General features: G+C 55.4%; 1 protein-coding gene across 5 annotated transcripts in view; it reads right to left on the bottom strand.

The window, feature by feature from the left end:
* The window catches only part of CTIF (cap binding complex dependent translation initiation factor), a 251769-nt gene that overhangs the window by 155228 nt on the left and 80550 nt on the right, over nucleotides 1–15991 (bottom strand). For all 5 annotated transcript variants that reach the window (XM_054583614.1, XM_054583615.1, XM_054583611.1 and 2 more), the window contains exons 4-6: nucleotides 8643–8716; nucleotides 7340–7444; nucleotides 2037–2112 (exon numbers count right to left, since the gene is read on the bottom strand). In XM_054583614.1, coding sequence (XP_054439589.1) covers nucleotides 2037–2112; nucleotides 7340–7444; nucleotides 8643–8716 — 255 coding nt within the window. The remainder of the gene's footprint in view (nucleotides 1–2036; nucleotides 2113–7339; nucleotides 7445–8642; nucleotides 8717–15991) is intronic.

Below are 15991 nucleotides of genomic sequence, written 5' to 3'. Positions count from 1 at the left end.
CGGCCTGACCAGGTCACAGGGAGCTCATAATTCAGTACAGACAGACACAGAATTCAGTTGCAAAATTTCCTAACAGGAAGGCAAAAAGGGAAATAAGTGGGATTATGCAGTTCCTATTGTCAGACTAAAAAAAAAAGAAAAGAAAAAAAGCAGAAGACACAATGTTTGTCTGGCAGAGAGAATTCAAAGAAAAAGATCAAAATCTGTCCATTCAGAAAGTTCGGGCAAAACACAGGGTAATTCAACGTCTTTCAGCCAGGGGTTTTGTAAAGGACGCAGGAGCACACAGGGTGGGGTGGAACAGGGGAGGCACTATTTCCGCAGAGCCTCGAAGCCTTGGAGGCCCCTGGGCTCTGGTAACCCAAGCAGCTGCCCCAAGTCACCGGCCTCAGGGGGACGGAGCCCCAGGGTGGTATCTTGGCCAGAGGTGAGGCCAGGGGTGTGCAAGGTGAGGCCAGAACCTAATCGGAGTCAATTTCCCTGCCTTCCCGTTGAACTGAGCCGAGCACGAGCCGGCTGGGATTAGAGAGCTCCATCTTCCCCCACAGCACAAGCTGCCAGTGCCTGTCCTTCCACGGGCAAAAGCCAACACTCTGTGCCTCCCAAGTCCCACACTGTCATGAAGAATGCCACTAGCACCTCCACTAGGTGGGCAAATGCTTTCCTTGATGGAAACATTTGACAGAAGCTTAAAATGTGTGCTTCCTGGGAGCTGCCCTGGGTGTTCCCAGGGGTCTCAGGACTATGTGTGGGGAACTCCTGGGAGGAACGTCAGGCCTTTGGCCCAACAGGTGCTTCCCTGCACCCTTGTGTGGTTGCCTCTTCTACTGCCTCGTCCTCTCCCTTGTTCTGGGAGGGGCCTGAGGGTTGGCTTGAGTCATTTTGGGGACAATTTACTCGTTGAGCACCAAGGCAAGGATACCTTGGTTGGATACCAGGGTTGGCTGCTGGTGACAAGGGACTTCCCACTGCAGACGCCAGACTGTGGAGCCTCCAGAGCGGCGCGCTGGTGCCCTCTTGTGGGAGCAGATTGCAGTGCAGCCAACTCTCTGCAGGGCCCCGGCAACAGGTGCACCTGACCCTGGGTCCACACTGGGAGCAGGATTACAAATGATGGGGGCTGGAATGTCCACATTAATGTCAACCAGCCCACCGGCCCTCTGCCACCCCACACACCGGTCACAACAGAGATGCTAAAACTGCAGATGGGGCCCCTGAACTCCATTCTAAGCCCTGTCGTGTGGGTCTTCGCTTCTGCCTTGCTGTATGGCTGCTCAGCTTGGAACCATGACTGGGGTTCCCACCCCAGATCAGATCTCTTGGGGAGCGGTGCTGGCCAGCCTCAGCTTCCCTGAAGCTGCTGATGGCTTGTGGATGCTACACTCTGGTTGCTGGCTATCACCTACCCCCGCTCACCCTGTCTTCCCCCGCAGCTACCATTATGAGGGAGCAGGCCTTGGGTATAGTCACCATCAACAGCGAACCATGCTGGGAAACCATGGGCACCTACTGTCCATCCGGGTGCCCCAGGTCCTTGCAGCTCCAGGAGCCTGAGTCCCAGCAGCCCCACTGATGGGGGTCCCTGAGGGATGGCACTGCACGAAGCCCCCCAGGTGCACTGCATGCTGTGGAAATACGGCCGGGGGGGATCATCAGGACAGGGGGTCTATGGCTTTGACTAGAGCAGGGGATAGACAGGCGCTCACGTGTCAGCATCTGAGCTCTGACTGAGGCACTCCCACCTAGGACTGTTCACTGTGTTCATGTGCCCCACGTGTGACTCCCAGTGAGAGAAGCGAGAGCTTCCTGGAGACCTACTATAGGCATTAAGTCTGGGGGCCCCTGGGCCCTCTGCACACACATCACGGTGGGACACTCTGGGCCATGAGGCAGCCACCCCTGCCCACGTACCAGGGCGGTACATCCGGTTATGCTCTGCTGGGAGCAGGGGCCAGTGGGAGTGCTTAGGCCCTGCCCAGGCCCCGGGTTGGCTCCTGGGGCGGGGGTATGTGTGGAGACCCTGCCCCTGCACCTACCTGCCAGGCCGGGAGGACCTTCTCGATGTCATTCAGGTTGATCCCTTCCCCATCTTCCAGCTTTCCTTTTCCACACCTGGATCAGAAAAGACAAAAAAATGCTGAAAGGATGGCACATTCATGGGCCCTGTCCCAGCCTGGCAAGCAGGGACGGTCAGGCGACACCTGGTCCTGCCCTCCCTCAAGGCCTGCAGAATCCGCCTGTCCCCAGGAGGAGATGACCCCGGAGACCCCGAAGGCCCTGGAGATGCTGCCCTCTGTCCCACCGTTGGCAACACAGGCCTTCCTGGAGGACAGAGGACCCCTGCAGGTGGGCACGCTGAGGCCAGCCTGAGGACGGTGGCACGGAGGTTCCAGAGTCTCCCTTGACCTTCCCGGGCAAAGACACCAGCTCTTTGCCGACGGACCCCCCACACCTGTCACAGCTCTGCAGAGCCTGTTACACTGAAGGGAACACGAACAGAGGAGCACGCAACGTCCTTAGGGTCACACAGGCCCCGGAGGGCACTCCCTTCTCCCCTGGCCTGTCCGTGGGCAGCCCAGCAAGCCCACCCAGGTAGTGACACTGTCTTCCCGTCCTTGGTGGGCAGCTGAACCTCCAGGCCAGAGACACAGGCACCATTCACAGCCAAAGGTCCACGTCTCCTGCACATTTAAGGCGCAGACTTTGGCACCAGACTGGCGGGGTTGGAACCCCAGCTGTACCCCTTAACTGGGTGACTCTGCGTGAGTCACTTAACCTCTCTATACCGGTTTCTTCATTTGAAAAACTGGGATAATTAACAGTGTCTAACCTGACAAGGTGAGTAGAGGATAGAATTAATGTAGAGAAGTGCTTACAACCTTTCCAGGCATGTGTGCACACACACATTTAATATACATACCTAACAGTAGATATTACGGTAAATACAGGTAACAGATAAATAACGTTATAATAAAATAAATATATTGCTATCGCTAGTACTGCCTCTACTTCTACCACAATTACTGTTGTTGTTATTGTTATTGGGGAAGAGGAGCAGCACAGTGACTGACGACAAGCAGAGATTCTAGAGCCAACCCAGCCTTGTGCAGGTTCCTCATTTTTAGCAGGAGTAGTTTCCTCATCTGTCAAAGTGAAGAGAATGAGGATCCTACCTCCCTAGGTCATAGTGAGTTTTCAATAATAAAAGGCAAGCACTTAGAATGATACTGGCCCTTGACCTGTGCACAGGATGAGTTGCTACTATTGTTACGTTGTTACTATGATTGACTCAGGGATGGCGAGGGCTGCCCAGGAGCTTGATGGCAGCGTTTTCTAACTGCAGAGTTAATGCAACTTTCAAACTTCAGAGTTATCAGTTTATTCTTCAATATGTGCCAGCGATCTCTTGTGTTTTGGGCCCTGGCAACCTCCCTTGGAGTCATGGAAAATATATTCAACGTGGTCCAGGCCCTCAGGCAGCTCCTAGCTCTCAAGAAACAAGCGCTCTCTCATCTGACAGGGCAGTATGCCTGGGCACCAGTAGGGGGCAGCATGAGATAAGTGTCCCAAAAATCCTGTGGACAGAAACGTCCTGGAATGAACCCCAGGAAGAGGAACAGGGTAGCTGCAGAAGTGAGCAAAGGCTTGGGTGCTGCAGGCATGGGGATGCCATCTGGACCCACACTTTCCAGTGCTTTTGTGTGGGCTCTGGCTCAGCTGGACCCAGGGCCAAAAACATAGGCTGGGTCCGCGGTACCACAGCCGTGTGGGGTCGGGGGTAAGAGAGGGCACAGCAGGAACCCAGAAGAGCAGCGTCCAGAACAGCCTGGGCAGAGGGAGGGAGACGGGTTGTAAGGCACCCGAGCAGAGTCTGGGACAACGTCCCAGGCAGAGCGCAGCAGGGAGGGCAAAGGCTGGGAGCTAAGCGCACGTGGGCTGCCAACAGGGACATCGGCGTTCATGGCTGGAGTGGGGAAGAGGACAGGGTGCTGGGGGCGGGTGAAAGGAGCAAGATGACCCTGGAGCGCCAGGGTTGGACTCTCGGGGCCTGGCAGGTGGTGCTGGGGCGGGAGGGGTGTCAGGGGTGGGGGGAAGGGGAGAGTTCTCGTCCTCTCCACACACACCCCGGTCTCGCGATATGCTGGGCTGCAGATGAGGTGAAGAAAGGTCTGGAAACAGCCAACCACTTTTGCACTAACATATCTGCCTGGTGAGACAGGCCGGCCTGTGGGGCCCTGACTGCTCGTCGTGACCTGTCTCGTGCGTGCCACCGCGGCTGGGAAGGAGGGGCCCGGCACCTTGCAGCCGACTGGAATGGCTGACACCGTCTCCTCTCAGTCACACGTGTGTACAACACACCTCTGGCTCCAACCGCCCGCCAGGCACCAGGCAGGCACAGTGCAGCTATGGCCTCTCACGCGCACCTCAGCAGCCCCAGGGGTTGGCGTGGGTGGGTACAGGGAGGGCTGAGTCCTCCCTGGGCCCTGGGCCTGCCCTGTCTGGGGCTCACAGCTCCTTGGAGGACTGCAGGCTTGGAGGCCAGAAGGTTGAGGGAGACAAGCTGAGTCACTGCTGCCAACAGTTTCCAAGGCAACAGCTTTTTTCCAGTTTCTGTCCCTCTGTGGCTACACGGGCTGCGGGAAGCCTTGGCAACGAAGTGGCACCCTGCTTCCGGGGGATGCTGCAGTGGCTGGGCTTGGGGAGTCTGTCCGCAGCGCAGCAGCACTCTGAAGGTGACACAGTTCCTGGCCCAGCCACAAGGTGGCCGCAGGAAGCTGCACCTGGACTGCCCTGGAACCAGGATGAAACAGAATTGGGCCATAACCAGGTGTCTGTGGGAGACCCCAGGCGACGGTCAGCAAACCCGTGAGCAGCTGAGGCTGGCCTGCAGATGGTGAGGGGTGTGGCCGCCTCCTCTGGCTCCAGAGGGGACAGTGGTCCTCAGAACCAAGGGGACCTCTCCTCCCTGATCATTGTCTACGGCCACCGCCATAGATGTTATGTTACTTCGTGCGACCTGGTGCGGGCACCTCAGCAAGCCTCACCCTGACGCACGTTCCCCATCAGACACCTTCAGCCCTCCTCTCCTCTGGGCCTCAGTTTCCCCACTGGTTTCACCACTTATATGCTCCCAGGGGACACATGAGAGGTGGGACCTTCCCAGGGAAATGCCATCTCTCTCCCAAAGCCATTCCCAGACAGTTCATCCTCTGAAAGTGCCCTCCACTGCGACCCCCTCGGCATGTACTTCGCTGAGCACCTGGCAGCTCATTTCACAGTGCGCACTCGACTTGTCTATACCACAAAACTGAGTCTTTTGTTTCCCTGCACAGTCTCAGTCATGAATAGGTTCATGTCTCCTTTTAATAGTAAATAGTCCTGCTGCGCAGGGACTATATTTTATGGAGAGATGGGGGGCGGGGGAGAGAGAGAGAGCGAGAGAGCGCGCTTTCCTCACAGTACCAGGCACCAGGCGGGAACCTGGCAGGCCGGGAGACTGGGCTTCAGAAGTGCAAAACGCTTGTCCCCACGGCACACCCCCAACTGAGCTGGTCCCCATGAGGCCGATGGGGAGCATCACCTCTGCTGCAAACCCACCCCTGGGACTGCCCTGCCGAGGAAAGGTCAGCTTTCCTAGACGCCGCAGCTCAGGAGGAAGTGGCCTGGCTGCTGTTGAATGAGCAGTTGAGCATGTGGTGAGCAGGTCGCTGGCATGAGGCGGGGCCAGGGGGACCTTGGGGCCCGGCCGCTGCTTTACTCTATCGCCTTCTGATAGGGTGCTCCCCACTCAAGGCCATCTCCTGTCCCCGCCCCAAAAAATGACCCCAAAAGTTCTGATGGAACCCACACAGGCACGGCAATGAAAAAAAAAAAAAAGGTGTGGTGAGAGGCTGGGGTCCCCTGGGAGAGGCTGATATGAGTGACATCCCCCTCCCAAGAAAAATGTGCGTGTACACCCCATTGTGCATAAAGTTTTCAGGGGGCTAAGCCGATTCAGGGATGCTCCGGCGTGACGGCATGGGCACTGGATGGCACCAGAAGGCCTGACATCATGGCTCTGCTCCTCAGGGCAGCCACTCTGCCTCGATGCGCCCTCCTCTCCTCTTTAAAGTGGGGGCGAGAATACGGCCCTCCCCAGGTCGCCACTCAGCTTGCTGCGGGGACACCCGTGTTGTCAAGAGAGCGGCAGGGGGCCAGGTGAGGCGCAGTAAAGTAGCTGATGATACCAGCTGTGTTTAGACCCAAAGTGACAGAGAGGCAGGAGTGGGCAAGGAAGGAGTGGAAGGAAAAATAAAAGCCATACGTATGGTTTTAAAAAATGGAAAGAAAAAATAGAAAGTAACAAGTGTCGGTGAGGATGTGGGGAAGTCAGAACCCTTGTGTATTGCTGGTGGGAAGGTAAAAGATTCAGCTGTTATGGAAAATGTTGACAGTTCCTCAAAAAGTTAAAAAAGAATTACCATGTGTGATACTGTCATTTATAATAAGATCTATTTGGTCTTTCTCCCCAGTCCTGGCACAGAGCTCCTGAAATTCTTGAGATTTCCTAAATGATGCTAATGTTGTTAATGAGGCGCCTTTGAAAAGTTCCTAGGTAACTCGAGGATTGGCTGGTTGTGTGTGTGTGTGGGGGGGGGTGGCGCGGGGTTGGGGGGCGGGGACCAACCAAGAGAGACAGAGGAGGGTTAGAGCTTTCAGTCCCATCCCGCCACCTCTGGGGAGGCGCAAGGAGCTGGAGAGTGAATCGATCACCAATGGCCTGTGACTTAGTCAATCATGATGATGCAATGAAACTGCCATAAAACCCCAAGAGGACAGGATTCTTTAAAAGGGGAAGGCAACGTGCATGCACGAAATAAGCAGAGGGTGAGACAGCCCAGTGTAAAAGTGGCCGGTATACCGGTGGTCCTCAAAGAGGGACCCCAGGAACAGCAGCATCAGCAGCCCTAGGAACCTCTCAGAAACGCACGGTCCCAGGCCCCACCACAGACCTCCTGCTTCAGACACTCCGGGGGCAGACCCTGCGATCTGTTTTAACAAGGCCCTAGGCGGTTCTGGGCAAGTGTGAGGCCCACTGTACTGAACTATTGACAAGGGTCAGGAGGGGGAGTGGCAGTGTGGCCGGAGGGGGCTGGGCAGGGAAGGGTGGAGGAATCCAGGAGAGAGGCCAGTGGGCCTGCAGGTCTGAGGCGGTATCTGTGTGTCCCTAGTGCAGCAGCAACCACTTCCTGTCCAGGGAAAGGCCCCTCTCAGCTCGATACAGCTACAGCTGTTCCGCACCTCAGCCTACCCCTATGTACAAGGCCCACCCCCACCCCCAGGGCCGGCTGCCCCTTACCCTTCACGGTCAATGTGTGGTAGGTGCTGCTTGGGCGTGTGTCGGAGCTTCCGGTGGAACTGGGTGAAGTCCAGCTTTTCGGGCTGCAGATCCCAGGTGGCACCACTAGAGGGCGAGGGAAGGCAAGAAATGAGCGGCAAGCCCAGCTACTGAAGGGGCCCAGCCACCCCAGGCACAAGGAGGCGGGCAGTGTCCTCAGAAAGAGACAGGCAGGGAGCTGAGGGCACACAAGGGCCGGATGGGGCAGGGCCTCTCACTAAGAACGCAGCCGGAGGTGTCAGCTCTGGGGAGTGCCCACGAGGCCTCACCTCTCCACAACTTTCCGGTACGGTAACACACGCTTAAAAAACCCAAGCGTAAGCCTGGGGCCTAGGCTGCAACACACCCCCGGCTCCACCCTCGGCCTCCCGCAAAGACACCTGAGAGTCTGTTTTCACAGCTACATTTGAGAAAGCCTGAAGAGAGGAAGGAGGCCAAAAACCTGTCACTAGAGCCTTGAAATGGTGACAAGGCAGCTCTGAGGTCCAGGAGGAAGGCGAGCCCCTGAGGGAGGGAGAAGCAGGGGGCCAGTCCTCGCACAGTCTGGACCCCCGATGCCGAGCGAGCCTGACCCCGAGCCAGCGGGGTGTCTGGAATATGCAGAGTGGAGCGAAAGGGCCACACCAGCCACCCAAGGCCATCGCTCCCAGAGGGGTGGACACCATGGCAGGGGCCCATTAGCAACCCCTTTGGGGACTCTGTCCCCTCATCCTGAGGAACCCTGGCCAATGCCTATTCTTCCAACCTGGCCCGTCAGAACCTTGTAGAGTCTGAGCCCCTGGCAATCCCTCCTCCTTGCACACTTCCCGGAAGCCAGCCAGCCCCTACCGGCTGTGACCTCAGGGGGCAGGGGTGGGGTCTGCAGCCACAGCTATCTGTCCCCGACTCTAACCCAGACTGCCTGAGGTCCCTGAGCCAGTCCTCTTTGCTCCTCCCAGTCCCGCCTCTGCTTCCTCTCCTCCAGGTGGTCGGACCGGCAGCTTCTGTCTCCACCCTCCTCTCATTGCTTTCCCTTCCTTTTGCCCTTGGACACACTCTCCTCCTCCTCCCTTCTGTCTCCTTCTATCCTCTCTCTGACCTCCTTTCTCTTCAGCCTCATCCTTTAAGGTACCTCACGTCCACCCCCCCCCCCACTTATTTCTCTCCACTTCTCGATCAGTGAACTCTCAGCCTTTACTCAGCCCCCAAAGACCCTGTGGGGGCATCAGGACAAGGAAGCTGGGGCCCCAGCCGGAGCCATGCACCACACAGACGCGGAGCTTACCTGAAGGAATCAAAGGTGTTGGCAGCCCAGATGTCTGTCCCCAGCATGTCCAGGGAGTTATCTTTGCTGCCGTTCTAGAAGAGATGGGGAGGAAAGGGATGACATTATTTGCTTGGCCAGGACACTGAGAACGAGTGGGTGGAAGGCCTCACCAGGGCCCAGTCCCCAGGGTGCTGGTCACCCTGGGCAGCGAGGAGGACTCTGCGGTGTATCCCTAGCCTCCCTGAGGCTTGGGCCCTCGCTGGGATGGTATTTCGCAGAGCTGTGCCGTCAGGTACAGAAACAGCTCAGGTCTCTTCTCCCCCCAGCTCCTGGCGAGGGTCCATGTCGGGGGTTGATGTCCCCACTCCCTAAAATCAGGCAGCACCGAGAAGCCCCCACTGGCCAAGGCTATGCCAGTGACTGAATTTCCCTAAGTCCACGGCCCCAGCCTTCACCCTCGGGTATTTCCTGCACAATCCAGCCCACAGACAGGAGATGCTTTCCTGGGTTCAGCTTCTCTGATCGGGCTTCTCCAGCCTCCCGGCCTTCACTGGCGATGCCACCCACCCCTCCCTCGTTAGCCCTATAGGCTGCTATCCACCATCTCGCTCTTCAAAGGCAGACTTCTACCTCCGTTAAAGCTGAATATGTGTGCGCCGTATGACCCGGGGCTGCGCTCCCAGCTACAGACACAACCGAAATGTGCACGGATAGTCAACAGTATGCAGCACCGAGGACAGAGCAGCTCCCAACAGGAAACCACTCAGATGCCCACCAATAGCTGATCACACACACAAATCGTGCTATGTCCTCATACTAGATGTTCATCCAGCAGTGAGAACAAACTAAACCAACATGCAATGACAAATAAATCCCACAAACATAGAGTGAAACAGAATCCATGGTTCATCCCTGACCCCAAGTAAAATTTAAGCTCCTTGACTGCTACCTTCTCTTCTGGAGCCCCGACAGGGGCCCGGTTAGGCACACAGTAGGTCCGCTTCAGATGCCTGCCAACCAATTAAACAGACTCTACGCTGTAAGGGAAGCGGGCGCCGGCCTGCTGCCTGTGTGCCCGGAGGGCTGACCCACAGGTGAGGATGTCAAGAGGCTCTAGGAGTGGAGGAGGAACGTGGGTGGAGAGAGACGAGAGTGAAAAAATCGATGAGGGCCAGAGTGAAACCCACCAGTGCAACGCATCTCACAGGGACAGGCATAATTCACCCTGAAGGCTGCTCCAGGGCAGCGCACAGGCACACAAGTCTCCCGCTGGACCGGTCTCTCAGCCCCTGCGCAGCGGGCTGAGCACCCCCCTCCAGAGAGCTGGCCGGAAGCCCCAGCTGGAAGAGGGGACCTCAGCCTCAGGCTACGGGAGGCACCTGGGGCATCTCCAACTTGGGCCCCAGCCTCTCGCAAAGCAGCATCCCGGTAGGGGAGCTACCAGCTTCAGGATCTCTTGGGGCCCAGGGGAAAGGTCCCTGGCTGATGGGGGAAAGGGTGACAGAAGGGACGTTTTGGAGAAGACGGCCTTGTTTATACTCTCCAAAGGAAGGCCACCTCTCCGGGCACAGGCAGATCGACCCGTGATGCTCTGTTCCTCTCCATGCTGAGGTCAGAATGCGAAGCCTGGGGACGGCGGGCTCAAGTCCAGCCGCTGAGTGGCAGGGCCAGAAGGCCAACCCACGCTGTCGAGAGCCCCTGCACTCGGCAAGCGGGCACGTTGAGTTTTCAGACTCTGCACATTTTTTTCACGGACACCCCACAATTCTACCACTCCACAACAACTCAGAGAAGTTATTTTGAACTGCACATAGATAACCTGAGTCCTATTTTAAACGCCGGCGAGCTCAGAGATCTCACTGCCGTTCCCAGCAAACCCCCGCCCCCAGCGAGGCTGCAGCCTTCCGATCCTCCATCCCCCAGGCCAGAAGCCTCCACAAATGTGTCTCGTTTCCACAGGGTTCAGACTTGTCACTTCGCACACAACCTACCTCCTGCCTCTACTGCCACCCCGCCAACAACATGACTCTGATTCTCAGAGTTGAGCAACAGAAGTGCCAGGACATGGGTCCTTCACAGACCAAGGAGCTGGAACCCCGTCTGCACAGGTCAGGCACCTGCGGGAACCACCTCCAGGAAGAATAATGCAGAGCTGGTGGCAGCCCATGGCAAGAGTGAGGGCCCTCAGGCCGCTGAAGGACACCCTGAGGACTGTGAGCAAGACAGCCTCCCTGCTGAGTGTAACAGCAAGGTAACCCCCAGGACGGCTGGTGTTCTGACAGGTGAGAGGGTCAGGCTCGGGAGAAGCAGCCAGTGAAGATCTTGGTCACCGGGGACAGCCTCCTTGTGGCTCTGTTTGACACACTAACCGCAGCATGTAACAACAGTCCGGACAGTCCCTCAAAGTCTGTGGCAATGGGATACGACAGGCGCACAATCACCGCATGTGACCTTTTATCAATGGTCCAGCACTTGGAAACAAAATCCATCTCTTTCCAGCCTCAGCCCAGGGAGGGAAGAACCTCACCGGCAGAGCCATCTTCCGGTGCTGTCCCTTGTCGATGCAGAGGTGGTGGCCCAGGCACTGCCCGGAGGGGCCAGGCCTCACTCAGCAGTGGCTGACTGCTGCAAATACACGGGACAACTGGAACTGCGTGGCTTCCCACGCCCACCTCTATGCCCGCCAGCACACACACACACACACACACCCACCTGTCCCACAAACCCTCTTAGCACCCAGAAGAAATCAGGGAAGTCAGAGGGGCAGGAGCCTGCAGTCCGGTGGACCCCCACACACACACACAGACCGCAACCTGATTTCTGGAAATCTACAGCAGGAGCTAGGTCCACCTCGTCCTCCAAACCACCCGACACCCGCTCACCCTGAGGACCCACGCAGAGGCGGGGACAAGCTAAGGACAGGGAAGAAGGTGGCCAGGGCCTGGATTGTTCCCAGGCACCCCCTGCTTCCTCGAGCTTCTGTTCATGGCCGCAGGGGCCTCGGCTTCCTCCTGGGCGCACAGGTAATGCTGTGCTAGTGCGCGGCTCGCACGCCAGCCCGTCTGCGACGGGGCGCCAGGACCACGCACAGCTGCCGGAGGTGTGGGGTTATTTTCTTCTTGGGGCCACTGTGGTTTTCCTGGACTCAGAGAAAACAAACAAGTGTTCTTTCTACTGTCCCCCTTCCCGGGCTTGCTTTTTGTTAGGACCCAGCTAAAGACCCTTCATCCCTTCAGTTCTGCACCTTCCTCGAGGCTTGTGCCCCATGAACCCCCAGGAGTAACAGCACATACACAGGGGCTGCTTCCCTTTCTGACTGTTCCGCTGCGCTCAGACCACCGCCCCGCCCCCGCAAAAACAGAATGTTTATAAAAAATTGTGTACTCATTCTTCCAAGTTTAAACTTCAGTCACCTTCAAAGTACTCTCTATTGGATACAATGCACCTATCAAGACTTCTCTTCCCCCTGTTCAAAACCATTTTTGAACTCGTCAATTTTGATGCCCTTTACTGTTTTTGTTGTTTTTTGTTTCACCTCTTCTGCATTGGCAAAATGTTTCCCTTTGAGGGTTTTTTTCATTCGGGGAAACAAAAAAGGTCGCTTGGGGCGAGATCGGGTGACTAGGGAAGGTGAGGCACAGGGGGCATCCCGTTTTTGGTCAAAAACTGCTCAGGGTGGTGTGGGCAGGTGCTCTGTAAATCACCCATCATGAAATGGGCAAAAGCACTGAGTTTTCAAAAAAAAAACTTCACTGAAGCCAAACGCAGCCTCTCACAACAGTGCCAGCTAGTACACTGATATAGATGGGTTCCTAAAAAACTCACCTAGCAGAGGAGGTCTGTATTGCAAAGGGCCCACCCTCCACAAGATAATTCCAGGCTTTTGGGGGGTCTTCCCTCATATACTGTTGTTTTTTAATTAACCAAGAGTGATTTTTGCTGTGTGCTGGTGTTGGTAATTCTAGGCTGCAAGGGTTTAGAAACTGGGCAGAACAGGACAAGGCAGCAGGAGCACCCCCACCCCCGACCCTCTGGGTCACTGGCATAACCTAAGCCCAAACAGTTGCTTCCGGTGGGCTGGGTCTGAAACTCCTCTCAGGCCCAAACTAAACTGGACTTGAGGGGTGACCTGGGTTTGCTTCTGCAAAGATGAAGTAAGGAGCCAAGTGCAGAGGGCAGTGGTGGGGAAGGGCAGGGCCCAAGGAGAAACTGTCCTGTCCATTTGTCGTGAGCGTGCACGTGCATGCGTGCGTGTATTCAGCACCAAGGACAGCACCCCCGGCACGCCAGGGGGAAGCTGATGCTGGCCCTCCAACATTTTAACCTCCTACAACAGAAGGGCCCCTGAGGCAGGAGAAAGGCAGAGGAGAGGCCGGCACAGAGAGCCTCCTGGGGGGCACCAGCGCCAAGTTCAGGGGCAGGAAAGGCCATTCCTTTCACCCTGGGCTTTCTCTGTCCATTCCATCCCGTCCCTCCCCACCCCCGCTGTTTTCAAATTAAGACCCAGAAAAGGCCAAGGAGAGGCGGGTAAGTCCCATGGCCAAGTGTATTTCCCCTAAGTCAATGTCACATCCAGGATACTGATGCTGAGACGGGCAAGATGCAGAACCTTTCTGCCAGCACAAGGATCCCTCCAGCTGCCCTTTCATGCCCACATCCACTCCTCTCTTGCCCCTCCTCCTTCCCTAGTCGTTGACAGCCGCTAACCTGTTCCCCGTCTCTATAATTTTGCCATTTCAATAATATTACACAAATGGAATCAGAGTATGTAACTTTGGGGGACTGGCTTTTTTCCACTCCACATCATTCCCCGGAGATTCACCCCGGTGGTCCCAAGTGCCACAGTTGATCCCTCTTTATTGCTGAGTGCCACAGGTTGTTTAACCAGTCGCCTGTTGAAGGACATGTGGGCTGTTTCCAGTTTGGGTTACTGTCATTAAGGCTGCTGTAAACGTTTGAGTACAGGTTTTTGTGTGGACGTAAGTTTTCACTTCTTAGGAATAAATAGCCAGGAATGCAATGGCTGGATCATGTGGTACTTGCAGGTTGAGTTTTTAAAGAAACTGCCCAACTGTTTTCCAGAATGGCTATACCACTTGACACCTCCACCAGTAATGTATGAGTGACCCCGTATCTACATCCTCACCAGCACTTGGTGTTGTAAATTATATATACATGTATATTCTGATAGGTGTGTAGTGATATTCCCTAATAGATAATGGTGTTGGACATCTTTTTGTGTGCTTATTTTCCATTTGTACATCCTCTTCGGTGAAAAATGTGTCTTCATGTATTTTGTCCATTTTTAAATTGTACTGTTTTTCATGTTGAGTTTTGAGAGTTCTTTATATTGTCTAGATACCAGTCCAATGTTACATCTCAGTGTTGATATCTATTGATGACGTTCTTTTCACTCCGTTTGAAATCTTCCCAGTTCTCAGTATGACCAATAATTTTTTTGTGGTAATCAAGACACTTTCATGATATGAGATTCTGAACCTTATTTAAGTCTTCAGTATTAATTGGCTTTTGTGATACCATTCTGGCAGGGGAAGGGGGTCACAAGCCTCAAAGCTTCCAGTCCGGGGTGGCACTGTTGTTACAGCTGGTGCAGGTGAAGTTTCAGGCCCCATATGGTCCCCAAGGACCCTGCCATGGAGGTCGCGTCGGGCAACACATGTCTCAGTTCTCCATTAGGCCTCCTCTGACACATCTCGGCAGGTGGGGAGGGTGCCTCGCCACTGTGGAGTGGGGTGGAAGTCCACCCCCCACCCACGGTCTCCAGGATAGCACCAGGGGTCGGGGGTGGTAAGGGCCTTCCTACAAGCCAGCAAGGATGAGAGTTGCATCTTCCTACTTGGCCTTCTCTCACCCCACCCCAGGGCGGCAGGTTGGGGCACCTCGTCCCAGCTGGGCCAGGGTGAAAGTCCAGGCTCCCCCTGGGTCTGCACTGGCATGGTGTGAGTGGGGCCACAGTGCTTTCTGAGCTGTTTGGCTGGATTAGGGCAGTTATTGTCTCAGTTTTCTATCTTGCCAGGTGGCTCTTTTCCTGGACCTTTGCCAAGGAGAGCAGGCTTTTATTGAGACCTTTTAAAAATCTGTGCGCACTGGCATTTCCTGGTTACTGACTCCTTCAGCTCTAAGCCTGGGATAGAGGAGGCAAAAAAGAACCCCAGGGAGGTCACCACTGTGTCATTACTCAGGTCCCAAGGTCCCTAGGCTGGTGTGCCTTCCTCTCCCCACCTCTCAGAATCTTTTCATGGTGGTTTTATATAGAATGTCAGGGTGTTCTTGCAATAGCAGTAGGAATATAGAAAAAAATAGCTACTCTATCTTCCCAGAAGCAGAAATCTAGGTCTGTATTTTTAACAAACCATTTTGAGGGCTAAGTCTAGTTTACTTATTTTTCAGGGGGGAAACTGAGGCTGCAGCAAGATGACAGAGTTCAGCACCTATGATCAACGGCAAGCCAGAGGTGCAGAGGGGAGGTCTCAGGCCTCCTGGTCCGTGGCGCAATCACAGTTTCGTGATGGCACAGTGCCCCACCCACCTGCCTGTGCACAGCCCTCGCCGGCGGACGCAAGCTTCCCAGCAGACACCAGCCTCCCCCCGCACCCCCACCCCCAGTATTCACACGCTGCCCTGGGCTGCTGCTTTCCTGCTCAACAAAGTCTTTATTTAAAAAAGAAAGAAAGCCTTTTTTTCTCTAAGAGGACTCTAGGTTCTCTGAGGCAGTGGCCACATGGCTCACTTTGGGCACAGTGGGCCCTCCATGAATGGTTGCCAACGGTTCTCCCTGTAAAATGTAATAATGTATATGGTCCAGTGAGTTCTGTAGCCTCGTTGCTCCAGGTGAGCTGGAGCCAGAAGGCGCCTCAAAGCCAGGGATGGTAGCTTCTTCTGGAAAAGAGAGGCTGGCATGCTGAGAGCAGTGGGGTGACACCGTCAGATCATCCCCATAGGGCCGCGCAGTTCTGGGAGGCTTATTCTGACAAATCTCAGTCCATACTTAACAGTGCTCCCGCAGGGCCACCCAGGATGGGGCGGCACCTAAGAATGACCGGGTCATGCCCCAGATTTCTGAGCACCGCCTGCCCTCCACACAGCTTGCTCACTGGATCAGTCATTAGAAGAACAAATAAACAAAGAACATGCTAACCATGACAGAGTGAAGCAGCTGGGAGAATGAGGATGTTTGGGTGAAAAGGCAGACTTGCCACAGCGCGCCGCTCGGGGAGAGGCTAAATAGCCATGGGCAAAGAAGGTAAAAGGGAAACCATCAGCTGGAGTTATGAGAAGGTGGTTTGGGGCTAAATCAAAGAAAGACATTTTTATCAATGGAACTGCCAAACAATGACATGCCTTTT

This window comes from Pteronotus mesoamericanus, unplaced genomic scaffold (genome assembly GCF_021234165.1).
Source record: "Pteronotus mesoamericanus isolate MK-2021 breed Mesoamerican mustached bat unplaced genomic scaffold, CSHL_Meso_final contig_74, whole genome shotgun sequence".
Lineage (NCBI taxonomy): Eukaryota > Metazoa > Chordata > Mammalia > Chiroptera > Mormoopidae > Pteronotus > Pteronotus mesoamericanus.
The sequence above is the reverse complement of the archived record's forward strand: the minus strand, read 5'-3'. Positions and strand labels throughout refer to the sequence as shown.